At 42.3% G+C, this 17757-nt stretch overlaps 3 protein-coding genes across 5 annotated transcripts in view; 2 read left to right on the top strand and 1 right to left on the bottom strand.

Annotated features, from left to right (window-relative positions):
• Positions 1-17757, bottom strand: part of LOC139921418 (uncharacterized) — a 75090-nt gene that overhangs the window by 23195 nt on the left and 34138 nt on the right. The window lies entirely within an intron of this gene.
• Positions 1-17757, top strand: part of LOC144542909 (uncharacterized) — a 43812-nt gene that overhangs the window by 12642 nt on the left and 13413 nt on the right. The gene's annotated exons all lie outside the window — the stretch shown is intronic.
• On the top strand, positions 1221-12849 carry LOC139921419 (uncharacterized). Of its 3 annotated transcripts, XM_078290501.1 has the most exons (3): positions 1221-2223; positions 2311-2413; positions 12251-12849. In XM_078290501.1, exons 1-3 carry the CDS (start codon positions 1236-1238, stop codon positions 12618-12620), a joined length of 1461 nt encoding a protein of 486 aa, XP_078146627.1. In that variant the 5' UTR covers positions 1221-1235; the 3' UTR covers positions 12621-12849. The 3 variants fall into 3 exon arrangements, with proteins under 3 accessions (XP_078146627.1, XP_078146628.1, XP_078146629.1); XM_078290502.1 differs by lacking the exon at positions 12251-12849 and having other exon boundaries at positions 2284-2980; XM_078290503.1 differs by lacking the exon at positions 2311-2413 and having other exon boundaries at positions 1389-2243; positions 12255-12849.

Below are 17757 nucleotides of genomic sequence, written 5' to 3'. Positions count from 1 at the left end.
GTATTCAGTATGAGCAGGCCTGCTCGCAATTGATTTTAGATTTGCGAGTTTAGAAATTATTGAGTAATGTGGGTACCGGGTACTTGCGACTCCAATTAAAAAGTGCTACTGCTTACACATCCTGTTAGTAACACATGTGAGTTTGGAGCAAATTGTTGAATTTTAAGTTTCTGTTTCGTGCATGGCCTAATGACAAACATGACATGATGTGCAAATTAGGTGCAGCGTTGAGATCGATTTAGATAAATACCTTTTACATTGACCAACGTTTCATATTGTGGCAGCCGTGCCGATATTGTGGCGACGCGCCACAAATGTTCAAAAATGGTCCTCCAAAGCTAATGTGTGAGAAACAATGACAGTTTTCCTTAATATGTGTTTGTGTTTCAGTCTTCCCTCCAGACATCCAGCAGCTGCTGGTCAGTGAAGAAGAGGTTCCCCCTGAGCAGCAGGACTGGAGCCCCAGTCTGGACCAGGAGGACCCAGAGCCCCCACACATTAAAGAGGAACAGGAGGAACTCTGGACCAGTCAGGAGGGAGAGCAGCTTCAAGGGCCGGAGGAGGCCGATATCACCGAGTTCCCGTTCACTCCTGTCCCTGTGAAGAGTGAAGATGATGAAGAGAAACCTCAGTCCTCACAGCTTCATCAAAGCCAAACTGAGGAGAACAGAGAGGCAGAGCCTCTAGCCAGCAGCTCAACTGAACAGATGAAAACAGAAGCTGATGGAGAGGACTGTGGAGTATCACAACCAGCCAGGAACTTAGATCCAGCTAGTCATTTACAACCAACTAGTGATGGCAAGACTTCAGACTCTTCTGAACCTGAGACTGAAGACAGTGATGATGAATGGATGGAGACTAGGGAACCTCAGTTAGGTTTAGACTCACTGAAAAACAATGAAGTCCTTGTAAGTCATAGAGCTCATACTGGGGAGAAACCATTTAGTTGCTCAGACTGTGGTAAAAGTTTTGTTTATAAAGGACAGTTGATGAGGCACATGAGAATCCACACAGTGGAGAAACCATTTAGTGACGGCAAGACTTCAGACTCTTCTGAACCTGATACTGAAGACAGTGATGATGAATGGAAGGAGACTAGAGAACCTCAGTCAGGTTTAGACTCACTGAAAAACAGTGAAGTAATATGTCATAAGAGATCTTATACTGGGGAGAAAGTCTTTAGTTGCTCAGATTGTGGTAATAGATTTGACTGCAAGGGAAGTCTGCAGAGACACATGAGAGTCCACACTGGTGAGAAACCATGTAGTTGCTCAGACTGTGGAAAAAGTTTTGGTGATAAAGGAGACTTGAAGAAACACATGAGAGTCCACACAGGGGAGAAACCATGTAGTTGCTCAGACTGTGGCAAAAGTTTTCGTAGTAAAGGACACTTGAAGAGACACATGAGAATCCACACAGGGGAGAAACCATTTAGTTGCTCAGACTGTGGTAAAAGTTTTCCTAATAACGGACACTTGAAGAGACACATGAGAATCCACACAGGGGAGAAACCATTTAGTTGCTCAGACTGTGGTAAAAGTTTTTGTAATAAAGAACACTTGAAGACACACATGAGAATTCATACAGGAGAGAAACCATTTAGTTGCTCAGACTGTGCTAAAAGTTTTCGTCATAAAGAATACTTGAAGATACACATGAGAATCCACACAGGAGATAAACCATTTAGTTGCTCAGATTGTGCTAAAAGTTTTCGTCATAAAGGACAGTTGAAGACACACATGAGAGTCCACACTGGTGAGAAACCATGTAGTTGCTCAGACTGTGGAAAAAGTTTTGGTGATAAAGGAGACTTGAAGAAACACATGAGAGTCCACACAGGGGAGAAACCATTTAGTTGCTCAGACTGTGGTAAAGGTTTTGGTGACAAAGGAAACTTGAAGAAACACATGAGAGTCCACACAGGGGAGAAACCATTTAGTTGCTCAGACTGTGGCAAAAGTTTTCGTAGTAAAGGACACTTGAAGAGACACATGAGAATCCACACAGGGGAGAAACCATTTAGTTGCTCAGACTGTGGTAAAAGTTTTCCTAATAACGGACACTTGAAGAGACACATGAGAATCCACACAGGGGAGAAACCATTTAGTTGCTCAGACTGTGGTAAAAGTTTTTGTAATAAAGAACAGTTGAAGACACACATGAGAATCCACACAGGGGAGAAACCATTTAGTTGCTCAGTTTGTGGTAAAATATTCAGCCAGAGTGGAACATTAAGGTCACACATGAGAATTCATACACGGGAAAAACTTTTAAGCTGTTCAGTTTGTAAAAAACAATTTACCCACAGAGGAAAACTGGTTTTGCATATGAGAGTCCATACTGGGGAGAAACCCTCCAGTTGCAGTGTTTGTGGGAGAAGTTTCCGCTGGCATTCACATGTCAAAAGCCATAAGTGTGTTGGTGAGAGCAGCAGCAGGTGAAGCTGCAGAGCTGCTGGTTGAGCTGAACTGTTCAGCAGAAACAGAACAGTAAACTAGAGACACATCATGATAGTCCATCATTCAGGAGGAAACCCAAACCCTTCTAGTCAGTGTTGTGGTTCGGGATGCAACCAGATCTGAATACTGCTCATTACATCTTTCACTAAACAAAGCCTGCCCATCACTCAGTGCCGTCGTAGCTTTGGCCCTATTATCTCTCAATTGCTCTCTGTATGGAGATCGGTTGAGAGGCTGTGTGGCTACTCTCATGCGTGGAACTCAAATTCCCCATTATTTAATAATCCTAGACTACTGATTGGAGACCAACCGATCCAGTTTTTGCAGTGGAGGGAGAGAGGCATCCGTGTACTCGGAGACATTTATGGAGCTGAAGGTTTATGTTCTTTTCAGGACCTATGTACAGAATTCAATCTCTTCGCGCTCTTCTTTTTTCTTTTATTTGCAATTATGTTCGGCTCTCAAGGCCAGTGGAGTTCCATGGCAAAGTCCTCCGCCACATGACCATACCCAACCCATCTTTGTAGGTACCCCACTGGCTGATATGTGTGTGGATGTATATGATTGGTTATCTTTTATTATTTTTTTACCTTTTTGAATTTTTTTCTCTTACCCTATTTAAATGTTGTTTGTAATGTGTTTCATAATGACCCTGATGAAGGCCACAAGCCGAAACGCGTTGGTCTAACAATAAAGTTGTTCTATATACTACAAGTGTTGCTGGAGTTTTGACCTTTAAAGTCCTCCTCCACCACATCCACTTCATAAAATTGTACATTGCACCAGAGGCACAAGTGGCCTAGTTTCTAGACTCTATTCGTTCATTTCACAGCATGCTTACAGGCCCCTGGCATTAGACGCTCTATGGAGAGCCGATTTCCCAGATCTGGTCCCAGCATTTGATTGGTATAAAGTCTGGTTTAACATTTTAACAGCCTCCAGAAACCCTGATCACCAACAAATCCATTATAATTTTATTCATAGAGTGTACTTAACTCCCAGGAAGCTTTGTATAATGAAAGTGACCACTGGTTCAACTTGCACTCTGTGTCCCATAAAGGCGACAGGGACTTATTTACATATGGTTTGGGAGTGTCCTCCAGTGGCCAGATTCTGGCGAATGATTGCTTCCAATCACTCCAAGATTTTTGAGAATACTGTGCCCAACTCGCCTTTTATATTTTTGTTAAACGATTTATCTAGCTTGAACCTGACACTGCCCAAAAAGCGAGCTTTTTTAGCTGGGCTGACAGCAGCAAAAAAACTGGTTGCTACCCGCTGGAAACCTCCCCATACTCTTTCTTTTCAAGCATGGGTTTTAACATATCTTGATATATCCAGATATATATATGTATATATATCTGGAGCTGTCGACAGCCCATATGCATGGGGCCAAGGAATCAGTGGCAGAACTGTGGAGTTCCATCTCTGAGAAACTCGAAACACTACTGTAATAGCCTTGTGTCGGGATGGGTGGCCTGGATTCCGGGTGGGCGGGTGGATGGGAGTGTTTTTTTCGGATGGATGGGTGGGGGAGGACGGGAGGGAGGGGATCCCTGGTGGGGATGGTTTTGTTTTGTTTTCATTATTGTTGTGTTTTTCTTTTCCCTTACTTTCTTTTCTTTGATGTATTGCTGACTCTGATAATTGATATCAAAATCAATACAAATTTTATCGCAAAAAAAGCAAAGCCTTTGTTCATTTTCTCACTGCAAGTACAAAATCTGTCATGAATGATCGACTACATGAATTTGACCAGAACAGTGTGATTAGTTAGAATTAAAAACTATAATCTACAATGAAGTTTGTTGCAATAATACATTGTAAAAAAAAAAAATATATGTATATATATATATATATATATATATATATGTTTAGCAGCCTGCAAGTAATTACAATCAATAAAGGAATATTGTTTTAATATGGAAATGGAATTACTGTCATGATTAACATGATTAACATATTCTACAATATATTATTTAAACAAATTTCATAATATCGACCTCACAAACATTCAGTTAATTTGGCTTTGGAAACACTGTGTCACCTTTTCTGGAAATTCAATGTATTGGCTAATGTAAGGATTTGTCTTATGGAGTGTGGGCTTGACAAAAAATGTCTGAAGTCGCTCAGCACTTCAGTGCAATGGTATTTATTTGGTGCTCCATAATAAAAAGGAAAAAATAGACGTCCATTTAATAAAGGCAAAAGAAAGTATTTACAAAAGCAAAGCACTAGAAAACGGCTCCAAAAAAGCAATGGCAGCTACAGTTCTGGGCACAGCCAACCCCAGTCTGCCGTAACTGTGGAGGATGAGCTCCCGTTGTACTCGATGGGAGATACCATATACCCATTAACAATTAATCAACCTAACATATGTATAAAAACATCTGCAAAGATCCACAATGTTTATAACAATATAGTAACACATGCTAGTCCATAATATTAAGTTAACTAATTGATTACAATAATAAATCCACATAATTATTGATGATTATAAATTGTGTCTTAAATACATTACAGGGAGGTAAATGGTGAAGTATTTGCAGACCCAGAACTAGGCATTGTGGTGCGTGCACTCACTACAATGACAGTGGGAAGAAAGGGCAGTGTTTGTGTGTGAGTGTGTGTATGCCAGTATGCGTAAGGAGCGCATTTACCAAGTGCTGCCCGCGGCTAGTGATGGCTTCTCCGTCACATTACCACCCTCCTCTCCTGCTGTGACGATGTTAGTCAGCCAAGAGAGATAGTCTGCAGTCATGTTGTCCTCTCCTGCTTTATGGCGCACGCAGAACTTGAAAGGCTCAAGCTCAAGATACCACCGTGTTACTCTGGCATTCCGATCCTTCATTGTTTGGATCCAGGTCAGCGCTCTGTGGTTTGTATGAAGATCAAACTGAGCAACTAAATGGTTTCTCTGCTGAGGAGACAGTACCTCAGGCTGTCGCTCAGGCGAGCCCTCAGACAGTGAGTGGAGCAGCCCCATTGTCATCCTGCATTGATTTACACAAACTGAATGCCATCTCCTTGAGATGGCACATGATGGCACATGAATTTTCATGTGTGACCTTAATGTTCCACTCTGGCTGAATATTTTACCACAAACTGAGCAACTAAATGGTTTCTCTGCTGAGGAGACCGTACCTCAGGCTGTCGAGGGTCCACTTGATGACGAGACACTCTTTCTCAATGGTGGAGTACCTGGTCTGTTCAGGATGGCTTCTACCTTGTCCACTTGTGGACGGGCGTCCCCCCGTCCTAACTGGTAGCCCAGGTGCTTTGTTTACCGTCTTGCCCACTCACATTTCTGCAGGTTGAGGGTTAAGCCAGCAGCATGGATCTTTCCCAGGACCCTACGCAGATGTTCTGGATGTTTGGACCAGGTCTGGCTGTAGAAAAACCACTTCATCAAGGTAGGCGGCGCTCCAGTCTTGGAGCCCCCAGTCCATCAGCCGCTGGAAGGTTGCACGTGTGCCGTGGAGGCCGAAGGGCATGACAGTGACCTGGAACAGGCCCAGGGGTGTCTGGAAGACAGTGAGGGCCTTTGATTGGTCATCCAGTGGGACCTGCCAGTAACCTTTGCAGAGATCCAGTGTGGTCCAATCCTGTCCAGCAGGTCATCAATGCGGGGCATGGGGTAGGCATCAAAGAAGGAGATGGCATTCAGTTTGTGGAAATCAATGCAGGATGACAATGGGGCTGCTCCACTCACTGTCTGAGGGCTCGATGACTCCCAGCTCCAGCATGGTCCGAATCAGTTCTGACAAAGACTGATATATTTGAGATCAGGACAACTCTGACTACACACTAACCCAAAATCAAGCATTTTTACCGTATCATTTTTAGAGAATTTCACATATCCACATTTTTACGTTGAAATGACTTTAAGTCTGAAACTTGGGGTGCTTTAAAAACACATTGCTAGCACAAAGCACCCCAAGTTTCAGACTTAAAGTCATTTCAACGTAAAAATGTGGGACTTTAACTTTGAAATTCTCTAAAATGATACAGTAAAAATGCTTGATTTTGAGTTAGTATGTAGTCTGGGTTGTCCTGAACTCAAATATATCAGTCATTGTCAGGATTTTTTTTTCTTGCAACCCAAAATCAAAGAATAAAGTAATGTCCCTCACAATTTAGTGGGATGTTTTAATTTATAAGGGACACTGATAACATGCTTTATGCTTCCTGTGAATATAATCAAATTAATCTAATTTCCATATATGTTTCATACCCTGTGTTAACATCTTATTTTGAAAACCGGACATCGTCACATGTGTATCCTTGCGCCAAGTGGGACGCAATTGGATAAATTGTATTGTATTTGGTGTGCTCGGGTAGAATAAAGATGTCATAGCCTCTCTTCAGGTAAGAGTATCACACTGCAACACTTGTCTTTGGAAAGTGAGAAATCTGACAGAATAAAGTCGCTAACTCTCCCTGACAGCTCGCTCTGGGCCGTTTCAATGCATTTGCCATAAAGGTGAGAATACGCGTGCACTCCAAATTTAGGGGCGGCTCATAGCTGTCATTTACACTAGGGACGCTGGGGACATGTCCCCACCACTTTTTGAAATGGCCGATTTTGTCCCCATCACTTTTTAAAAGCATAATTTGTTAAAAATGTTCTGAAAAATAGCTTGCACCAAGAAATGTTAACTAACAAATGAGAACGCTTTGAGAAAGGTTTATTTGCACAATAAGAAAACATACAATGCAATGTAAATATAGAAGAAACAAATGCGCATTGTCCAAAAAAAAGTAACATAAGCTAAAAAAAAAAAAAAATCCCCCCTAGCCTACTGATTCTAAAATGACCCAAAAACGTGCATGCGCCGATCAGTAACTTTAACAGATTCTTGACACAGTTTCTTCTTGTCCAAGTTTCCGTTCTCTCTCTGTGAACATGACGAACAGACACGCTGTTGTCGGGTTCGTGACATTGAAGAGTGAAGCCAGGTCTTCAGGCGCCTTGAGGCACTGAAGCGTCTCTCCGCCTCAGCAGGTGAGGCAGGGACGACCTGTGCCTCAACTTGACTGAAGAGACCACGGACCTCGGTACCATGTTCCTCATGATTTCTGACACTTCTGAGCAGGTTTCGTAGGTGTAATGGCCTTGAACATGGCCAGCTGCACGTTAGGGACTGGAACTGAAGCTCTGTTAACGTTATCCCTTCAGTTGTTTCTACTTTGTCATATTTTAGGGCAGTGATACTGCATATTGTTATCGCTGGGCTGACTGACATGCACTGGTGCTTTCTACAGTAGATGTGATACTGGCATTGTTCGATTGACATGGTGTTGCAGCTGTGGATGTGATGCATAAGGACGACTGTAGGCTGCTTGTGCGGTCGACGTTGTTGTGCGTTTTATGCTGAGTATTTTTGTATTGTCGCCTGCCCTTTTGGTGCGCCGTTATGCAATTTTTTTCTCGCCGTAATTATCTACTCTGACCTCATACCGATCCCCCCCATTACATCGCCTAAAATCGCATATGTTGAAGACCGTTTAAAAAATGTTTTTTCATCTGAGCCCTTATGTCTCCACCACTTTTCAACACAAAGTGACGCCCTTGGGGCGGCTGGTTTGACCGCAGACTATTTCCCGCTTTGTAGGCTGCCGGGAGAAGAGTCTGAGGTAAAGTCTTCAGAAGAAATGTAAAAACCGCAGCAGAGTCCGTTCAGTTTTGTGATTGGTAGCAGACTCCACTCGCGAAAGCACGCACGCACACGCCATAAAGTAAGCGCGTGACGTCACACTTGTGCGCCAAAAGCTACCGGATAACCAGACGGCTAACCAAGGCGTATTTTCTTCACAGTTTGTGTTGAAAATGTGCGCAGTCCAGCAGCTGAGAGCGTCGGTGAAGCAGCGACTAACTGCGGCTGTTGAAGAGATATTTGGGCTGTTTGAAAGAACGATAGCAGAGTACGAAGAAGAGATTGATCGCCAACGCAGGCTGCTGGAAGATGTTCTGAAGCCTGAGATCCAGATCAACAAAGCAGGTTTGTATATAGAAGGTTTTCTACATTATACTTACTGCACTGATCTCAGTAAAGTGACAGATCACCGCTTTTACATTATTTTACAAGCTGCTGCCTTTAAACCAGCTGACTGAAACCAAATTCTGTTTTTATTAATTGGTGAATCTGCTTCAAGTTCGTCCGATAAACACAATTATTGTAACTCTTGTCCAGTGATTCTTCCTCACCAATGGAGGCGCATAAACACCAGCTTTTCTCAGTTGGACCTTTTTATTTTTACACATTAGGAGGAGCGCAGCTGCATCTGTCTGCATACAACTGGCAAATCAGCTTTACAAACGGTTTTTATTTAATTTACTACCTTAAAAGCAGTAGCATAGACCAAAACAAAACAAAGCCTTAGTAAAACTGCCTCCCTCCTACCAGATATATGCATACCACGTTTCCCTATTTAAATATAATGTTGATTTATTTATTTATTTATTTGTTCCGCTCATGGTAATGCACAGCTCCAGAAAAGAGAAGAAAAAAAAGCAATTCACAATCAAAACACAACTCAATTTACACATTCCATGACCAAAAAGGAGCAGGGAGAAGAAAATCTTATTTTGCCCGCCCCTTACTCAAAACATAGATAAACAATAGAAATAGATGGTCTGTCAATTACAGTTACTTAACCACCAATACTTACAGTAACATGAGAAATAAAAAAGAATCAAAAGCCATACACAATAATTCACCATCAACTAAGGAAACCCATTACCTGACAACTTCATATAGTCTAATTATTCTTTCTTTATACATTTTCTTGAACTGAAAGATATTTATACAACCCTTTAAATCATTCTGTAGAGAATTCCACAGTTTGACACCAACAACTGAAATACACATCTGCTTTAAAGTGGTCCGCGCATACTGATGCTTAAAATTAAATTTCCTTCTATGGTCCTCGTCCTCTGAACTAAAAACAAACAACTTTTGTAAATGTTCTGGTAATACTCTGCTTTTTGCCCTGTGCATAACTAATAATGTCTATAACTCTTTAAGTTTCATGTGCTCAAATGAAGAACGTCAATTGACACTTAACATACCACATTAATTTTCTTCAGCTGTAGGCTACAACAGTGTTATCCAACCAAACAAACTGACATCACATTAACGCACCAGTGCAACTCCCATACTGCCTCCTGTTACACTGCTGGCTGTAGCCAATGCGCCCACTACCACAATAAACCATGAAGTACACCACATTATTATTGTGCCTCTTATTTCAGATTAAAACAGTATTTATGCACATATAACACTATCTAAGTGAACACTGAATTATACTCAAGGTCAGTAATCAGCAGAATAGTGATTTGGGTTCTACTCTTAACACTATATCTGTGAATTAACCAGACGGGACACTTTCATGTAAAACAATTGTGTAATTTTGTATGTCCTTGCTGTTGTGTCAACAGTTGCAGAGGCAAAGTTATTCAACCTTTACACTGACACCAACTAACTGCAGCTTATTGAAGTTGTGTACAACCCCCTAAAATAAAATATAATTAAATGCACTCAAAATGCTGTTTAAAAACACTCTCAGTGATGACAGAAACATTTGATCCAGTGCCCCACAAACACTGGGAGCTGTTGTTAACTGAAGCGGCTCTACTCTGTATGTTTACATGGGCCAGTGAGGCTTCAGGATGGGAAACAGTTAGCTGCTGGACGAGTACCTCCGACCACCTCCCATACTTCCTACCTTAGAGTGAAGGCTGGTCTGGGGTCCTGTATAGGGCCTCCAGGTAATCGGTGGTAGAGCTTAGGTTTGGGCCACTGGACGAATACATCATGGATCAGCGATGGAAAATTAAACTTGGGCGATTTCCAATTTTAGGTTTGGGGGGGGGGGGGGGGGGAGGTGTGTTATCATATGGAGTTAGTTCACTGTAGAGAGGCTAATTGTTAACAGTTTGATAACCACTAGCAAAGCAGAAGAAGGTGAATTATGTCTCACTTGTCCAATTTGGTATTTTGTTGTTTGTTAAGAATGTAAAAAACAGTGAAATGAAGTTTATCTGTCCTCTTTTTGATATTATTAAATGTAGAAATTGTAACAATCTCAAGTTAACCGTTTGTATTATTTGTGTCCTTCCTGTTAGATGCTCCACAGGTCAGTAAAGAAGAGGTTCCCCCTGAGCAGCAGGAGTGGAGCCCCAGTCACCAAGCTGATGGAGAGGACTGTGGAGTATCAGAACCAGCCAGGAACTTAGATCCAGCTAGTCATTTACAACCAACTAGTGATGGCAAGACTTCACACTCTTCTGAACCTGAGACTGAAGACAGTGATGATGATTGGAAGGAGACTAGAGAACCTCAGTCAGGTTTAGACTCTCTGACAGCAAAGAAGAGACGGAGAGTTGAAGGACAAAGTTTGTTTGTCAGCAACAAGTTCAGGAGAACAAGTTTCCTGTCAAGAGCGTCGGTGAAGCAGCGACTAACTGCGGCTGTTGAAGAGATATTTGGGCTGTTTGAAAGAACGATAGCGGAGTACGAGGAGGAAGTTTCTCGTTCAAAAGAGAATGATCGTCAATACAAACTTTTGGACGCTGTTTTTAAACCTCAAGTACAGTTATGCAGAGCAGGTTTGTACAATGAAAATGTTATTCTCACACAATTCTTGCACCATTTATGCCATTTCTATCATTATTACTACTAAGTAGTTCCAGTGAAACTGTCTGTTCACTGTTCTAAATTAATGCGCTGGCTACGTAGTATCAGCCTGTATCTAAAATGAGTAACCATAGCAACAGGGACGCAGTCAAAGACAATAAAAGTAAACCTTAACCTTAACCTTGGTCAGTTGGCCACATTGCACCAAAGCACCATGGCCCCTCAGTTCCTCATGATTTTCACCTTGATGCTAGCACAACTTGGTGACCGCCAAAAATCTTTCTATGCAGGAAATTACCAGGTTTGGTAAAGGTTAAAACACACTACATTTAGCTTGATGTTGGGTTAATTTACAATCACAGTTTTTCTTAATGTTTGTATGCCTGTATTTCAGCCTTACCTCAGCAGCTGTTGTTCAGTAGATATAATTAAAAGTAGCAATTAACTGGTTCTATTATTGTTGTCCTTCCGGTTAGACGTCCAGCAGCTGCTGGTCAGTGAAGAAGAGGTTCCCCCTGAGCAGCAGGACTGGAGCCCCAGTCTGGACCAGGAGGACCCAGAGCCCCCACACATTAAAGAGGAACAGGAGGAACTCTGGACCAGTCAGGAGGGAGAGCAGCTTCAAGGGCCGGAGGAGGCCGATATCACCGAGTTCCCGTTCACTCCTGTCCCTGTGAAGAGTGAAGATGATGAAGAGAAACCTCAGTCCTCACAGCTTCATCAAAGCCAAACTGAGGAGAACAGAGAGGCAGAGCCTCTAGCCAGCAGCTCAACTGAACAGATGAAAACAGAAGCTGATGGAGAGGACTGTGGAGTATCAGAACCAGCCAGGAACTTAGATCCAGCTAGTCATTTACAACCAGCTAGTGATGGCCAGCTCCTCTCTTCACACTGTTTTGAAACTCAGACTGATGACAGTTATGATGATTGGATGGAGACAAGAGAACCTCTGTCAGGTTTAGACTCACTGAAAAGCAATGAGATCCTTGAGAGAGCTCGTATTGCGATGAGGCCCTTTGGTTGCTCACTTTGTTGCAAACGATTTATCCACAAGAAAGGTTTGCAGAGACACATGATAAATCATACAGGAGAGAAACTATTTAGTTGCACAGTTTGTAACAAAAGTTATGTTCAGAAAGCAGCATTGGGCAGACACATGAGAAACCATACAGGGGAAAAGCCTTTCAGCTGCTCAGTTTGTAACAAAAGTTTTACTCAAAGTGCAACATTGGTCTCACATATGAGACGTCATACTGGAGAGAAACCGTTTAGCTGTTCATTCTGTGGTAAAACGTTTGGTGACCAGGGAAATCTGGCGAGACACGTGAGACTCCACTCAGGGGAGAGACCATTCACTTGCTCAGTCTGTGGTAGAAGTTTTAGCGAAAAAGGAACTATGAAAAAACACATGAGAGTTCACACAGGAGAGAAACCGCTCAGTTGCAGTGTTTGTGGGGAACGTTTTAGTTGGCATTCACAAGTCAGAAGTCATAAGTGTGTTGGTGAGAGCAGCAGCAGGTGAAGCTGCAGAGCTGCTGGTTGAGCTGAACTGTTCAGCAGTAACAGAACAATAAACTAGAGACACATCATGATAGTCCATCATTCAGGAGGAAACCCAAACCCTTCTAGTCAGTGTTGTGGTTCGGGATGCAGCCAGATCTGAATACTGCTCATACACATCTTGTGTTAATGTTGGCTAATGTGAGAGAGAGAATTACTGTTGCTGCTCTTTGGCTCAAATTCAGGTTCAACAGGTGAGTTTCATTAGTTATATGTCAGTTAATCAGGATGAAGGCTCCTTGCTAAGCCGAAATGCATCAGCCTGCTGTCCAGAATGGGTCTTAACCCAAAAAACAAAAAAGAAATTAAAGAAACCAGTAAAATGAAGAAGAGAGGTGATTGAGTCTTCTTTTTTTAACTGTTGGAGTGCTGCTCTTTTCCTTGTTTGTGATGGTAATGGATAACATGTCAGATAAAGTGTTACATTCCTACATAGATTTTTTTATGTAAATGTATATTTCTTCATGAAATTAGAAAGAGTAACGAGGTCTAAGATAGAAACCAGACTCCTGTTCTGCTCACCAGCTCCACTTCCCCCTCGTTCTGTAGTCTTCATCATCTTCATCACTCAGTTGTTGTGGAGCCATGTGAGAACAAATGTGTGTGAACACTCACTGTCTCGTTGTTATTACCAGCCATCCAGAAACATTCACGCTGTCAGGCACTAAATACTCACTAGATGGCGACATCACGCCCGAGATGCCTGACGCATGCGCTGTGTCTAGACCTCGGGCACATTCAATAACCCCAACACGTTGCAAACAGGAAGTTTACAAGGAAGCCGTAGTGCGTTGAACGTCCTGTTGCACAGTGTTTGTTACGGGTTGCGATTATGGCGGCGGCTGAGAAGAAATATTTATTTATTCTAGATAAAATTACTTACGTGATTGTGAAGCCGTGGTGTGCTGATGTAATGTAATGTAATACTTTATTTATATAGCACCTTTCAAAACCAAGGGTTACAAAGTGCTTCACAATAAAATACTGAAACACATCAAACATCAAAGACATCAAACTAACATCAGATAAAACAGTCAATACACACACAACAAAAACAAGGCAGGATATTAAAATGCAAAGATAGAAAATAAGAGTATAAAATAATATCAGTGGTCAGGGAAAGCAAGGGAGTAAAAATGTCTTTTTAAACGTTTCTTAAAAGTGCTCGTCGTTTCAGACACTTTAATGTCAAGAGGTAGATTGTTCCAAAGTGTTGCGGACAGCACAGAGAAGCACAACTGCGGACTGTCTGTTTCCAGTCAGCTGTGTATCCGTCACTGCTGCTTCGGCTGCAGCCCCACACACACCAAGCTGGATCAAACGCACCTCGACGGCCACAGGGGAAACGTTTTACACCATAATAAAAAGATGCAAGCTTTGCACGTGGCCCTGCAGCTCGTCTCCGCATGCGTCGAACCGCTGCTGGGGCTCCTGCAGGTCTGGAGTGTTTTGGCATTTATCTCGTGCAGTAGCAATGAAAGGTGACCTGTGTAATGTTTAATAGTTTGTGTAATCAAAAAATGGCATTTCTCGATTTAAATTGGATGTTTAAAAAAAAAAAAAAAAAATGATTAGAACAATTATTACAATTGAAAAGCATGGTCTAGATCGTATAGTTGCGTTTCGCTGCTTATAATTAGTAGGCCTAGTTGTTTTTTTGTTCAAAATGAAGTTTTCTAGTCAAGTGCTGTCGATTTGTAGAGATGACGCTTTTATTCTGAAGAAACCGGACCGGAGGCGTCATTGTTGATCTGGCGGAACAGACATCTGACCTGCTGGAGCCTGAAGCAGAGAGCTGCGTTAATATTGCTTTAAGAGAAACGAGTGACGTGATGACGTTTCCTTCTCACCGGAATACACGCTCGACGTCAATCGTGCGCTAAGGCTAGCTCGCTACTGGTTTAGCTGCGAAGCTAGGTGGCAGAAACTTCTATCCTTACTGCTTTTAAAATGTCCAGAGCCCAGATGCTGAGAGCGCTGGTCGACCAGCGACTAACTGCGGCTGTTGAAGAGATATTTGGGCTGTTTGAAAGAACGATAGCAGAGTACGAGGAGGAAGTTTCTCGTTCAAAAGAGCAGAACGACCGACAACGAAAGCTACTGGACGCTGTTTTAAATCCTGAAGTGCGGTTACACAGAGCAGGTTGGTGCAAAAGCTCATCTTCTCATTGTTCACAGTTCACAACGTTTCACATTCTCAACCCTGCGAGCTGCGTCAAGGTGCGACAGTTAGCCAGAATAGGACCGGAAGATGTTGCCTTCAAAATAAAGGCGTAAAATGTGTCAGTCCTGCTAGAAAAGTATTAAGGTGTTCAGATAGTATCAAAATACTCAGAGGAATCATTATAAATGTGGATCGAAACTGTCTTTTACATTGATGTTTTTGAAAAATATTATCATATTATATTCATGATAATGAATCATTCATTGTTCTTTTCACACAGGCAACAGTTTGAATTTGCAGCGATTAGCTTGAAGAGCTATGAAGCTCGAACCTTATCTGGCCTTATTTACCTGACCTCACCCTATAAAAATATCGACATAGGCTTAATCAAGATGCCATATTTAGAGCTTCCATGTACAAAGAAACACTTAAACATCTGTCTAAAGTCAACAACCTACTAAAAGCACCTGCACTGCAGCTTATGTGTGTTTTTCATGTCTGTATTACTGTGCATGTAAATTCAGTCTTCATGCAATGTTTCCAAATTGCTTCAATTTTTAGTGTCCACATTAGTGTTGGGTAGAATATAAATCCAACATATGTTGCAATATAAGAGCAGTTTTGTGTTTTAAATTCCAATTCTTTTGCCGTGTCTCTTCACCTCTAAAACATCTATTCCTGAAGTAATCCCCTCGTCCTCAGCATGAAAAACTTTTCAAAGCCCTCCGGCCGGTCTCACCAGGCCGGTTCAGCATAATCACTGCCGGCTCCACAGAACCAAATAATATCAATCCTGGCTGACTGCCAGCTGTCGCCCGCTCAGCCTTCCCTCTTTGAATCGGCCTGCACCGTTTCTTCAATGTTTTTCCTCTTAAGGTTTTTCTTGGAGTTTCTGCTCGTCTTCTCTGAGGCTCTCAGGTCGGTGCTGCTGATCGGTTAGGTCGGCCTGTTCTGTTCTGCTTGGTTGCAGACTGTATTGATCATTTTGCTCTGTGATTGATTGTTGATCTGTTAGATCTAGGGAGGCTCGTTCTCTGTAAAGCTCTTTGAGGCAGGCCTTGTGATGAAGGGCTGGAGAAATAAACTGGACTTGACTTAGCTGGTCTCCCAAAGGTGGTTATCAACTCGTTCTGTCAATCCAATTCAATTTTCAAATCAGCTATATGTGTGTTCACATAAAAGAGGTGGAGTTTGTAACAAATAACCAATCACATGCAACATGGACAGATCCAGAGCAGTCGGCTGAAGTAGAAGTCGTGTCGTTCAACCAATTGCACAATATGACAGTGGAACGGCTTCAATGCGTACAGTCTGACAGGTTAATAATCAAGATTTTTGAATGCAAAAGACAGTCACAATCACACAGTCTGCAAACAGCTGAAGCTGCGTGCCACATAACCACAACTTCCCGTGTTTGAATCCCCCTCTCTCTTCCCCCTTTCCTTTCCCTCTCCACTCTACTGTCCAATAAAGCAGACATGCCATAAATAAAATATAAAAAAAAAAAAAAAGTAGAAACAGCCTTCAGTTAACTGGTTCTATTATTTTCTTGTCCTTCCCTTTAGATGCTCCACAGCTGCTGGTCAGTGAAGCAGAGCAGCAGGACTGGAGCCCCAGTCTGGACCAGGAGGACCCAGAGCCCCCACACATTAAAGAGGAACAGGAGGAACTCTGGACCAGTCAGGAGGGAGAGCAGCTTCGAGGGCCGGAGGAGGCCGATATCACCGAGTTCACTTACAATCCTAGCTGTGTGGAAAGTCGAGATCAGGACCGGACTGAGCCTTCGCTCCTTCGCCAAACCCAGAATAGGGAAGGAGACCCATCTGTGGCCGGCACTTCAGCCCAGCAGATGAAACCAGAAGCCGATGGAGAGGACTTAGATCCAGCTGGTGATTTACAACCAACTAGTGATGACCAGCTCCTCTCTTCACACTGTTCTGAACCTGAGACTGAAGACAGTGATGATGATTGGAAGGAGACTAGGGAACCTCAGTCAGGTTTCAACACACTGAAAAACAACAAAGTCCTTCTGAGTCATAAAAGATCTCATACTGAGGACAAACAGTTAAGTAGCTTACTTCCTGATGACACATTTCATCAGAAAGGTAACATGCAGGTTCACGTAAAAACCAAGACAGGGGAAAGGCCTTTTAGTTGCAGAGTTTGCGGTAAAAGATTTGCCCGCGAGGAACATCTGCAGTCACACATGACCATTCATACTGGAGAGAAACCATTTAGTTGCTCATTGTGTGATAAAAGATTTTGTCACAAGAGAAGTTTGCTGAGACACGTGCCCATTCATACAGAGGAGAAACCGTTTGACTGCACAGTTTGTGGTAAAAGTTACTGTGAAAAAGGATATCTGAAGAAACACATGATAGTCCACACAGGAGAGAAACCATTTAGTTGCAATGTTTGTGGAAAAAGATTTAATTGGATAGCAAATGCTAAAAAGCATAAGTGTGTTGGTGGGAGCAGCAGCAGGTGAAGCTGCAGAGCTGAACTGTTCAGCAGGAACAGAACAATAAACTAGAGACATCTGAATCTGAAAGGAGAGAACAAGCTGCGTTAGAAATCCCCGGCCTTCATAGTTTGTCTCTTTTCAGCCCGTCTCTTCTGACGCTCAGTTCTTCGAAACATGCTTCTGTCTGTACAGATTAGTTTGCACTGCACTTGATCAAATACAAGCTTGTATCAAAGGCTGGAGGTCTGTCCACATTCCTCCTTCCATAATTAAATCAGTTCACACCAAATTGTTCAGTTTCATCTGGAGGAATAAACTGTATTATTTAAGAAGATAAATTCTGTGTAGCAGCCAAGCATAGTTTGCAAAAATGCGATGGATTTTTTTCAACAGCTTGATGGCCTGATGGAGTGTTTACTCAAATGTATTTTTGATGTTGGTAAAATCCCTGTGAAGCTTTCTAACTTTAAT

The sequence above is a fragment of the Centroberyx gerrardi genome, chromosome 19, assembly GCF_048128805.1.
Source record: "Centroberyx gerrardi isolate f3 chromosome 19, fCenGer3.hap1.cur.20231027, whole genome shotgun sequence".
NCBI classification, from domain to species: domain Eukaryota; kingdom Metazoa; phylum Chordata; class Actinopteri; order Beryciformes; family Berycidae; genus Centroberyx; species Centroberyx gerrardi.
The sequence above is the reverse complement of the archived record's forward strand: the minus strand, read 5'-3'. Positions and strand labels throughout refer to the sequence as shown.

Bases quoted from the DNA above. Each gene is read 5' to 3' on its own strand.
- LOC139921419 (XM_078290501.1), top strand. From the start codon at position 1,236: ATGAGAGTCCACACTGGTGAGAAACCATGTAGTTGCTCAGACTGTGGA. The intron at 2,224-2,310 runs GTGGAACATTAA...TTACCCACAGAG, and splicing joins TGGTAAAATATTCAGCCAGA to GAAAACTGGTTTTGCATATG. The intron at 2,414-12,250 runs GTGTGTTGGTGA...AGCATTGGGCAG, and splicing joins TCACATGTCAAAAGCCATAA to ACACATGAGAAACCATACAG.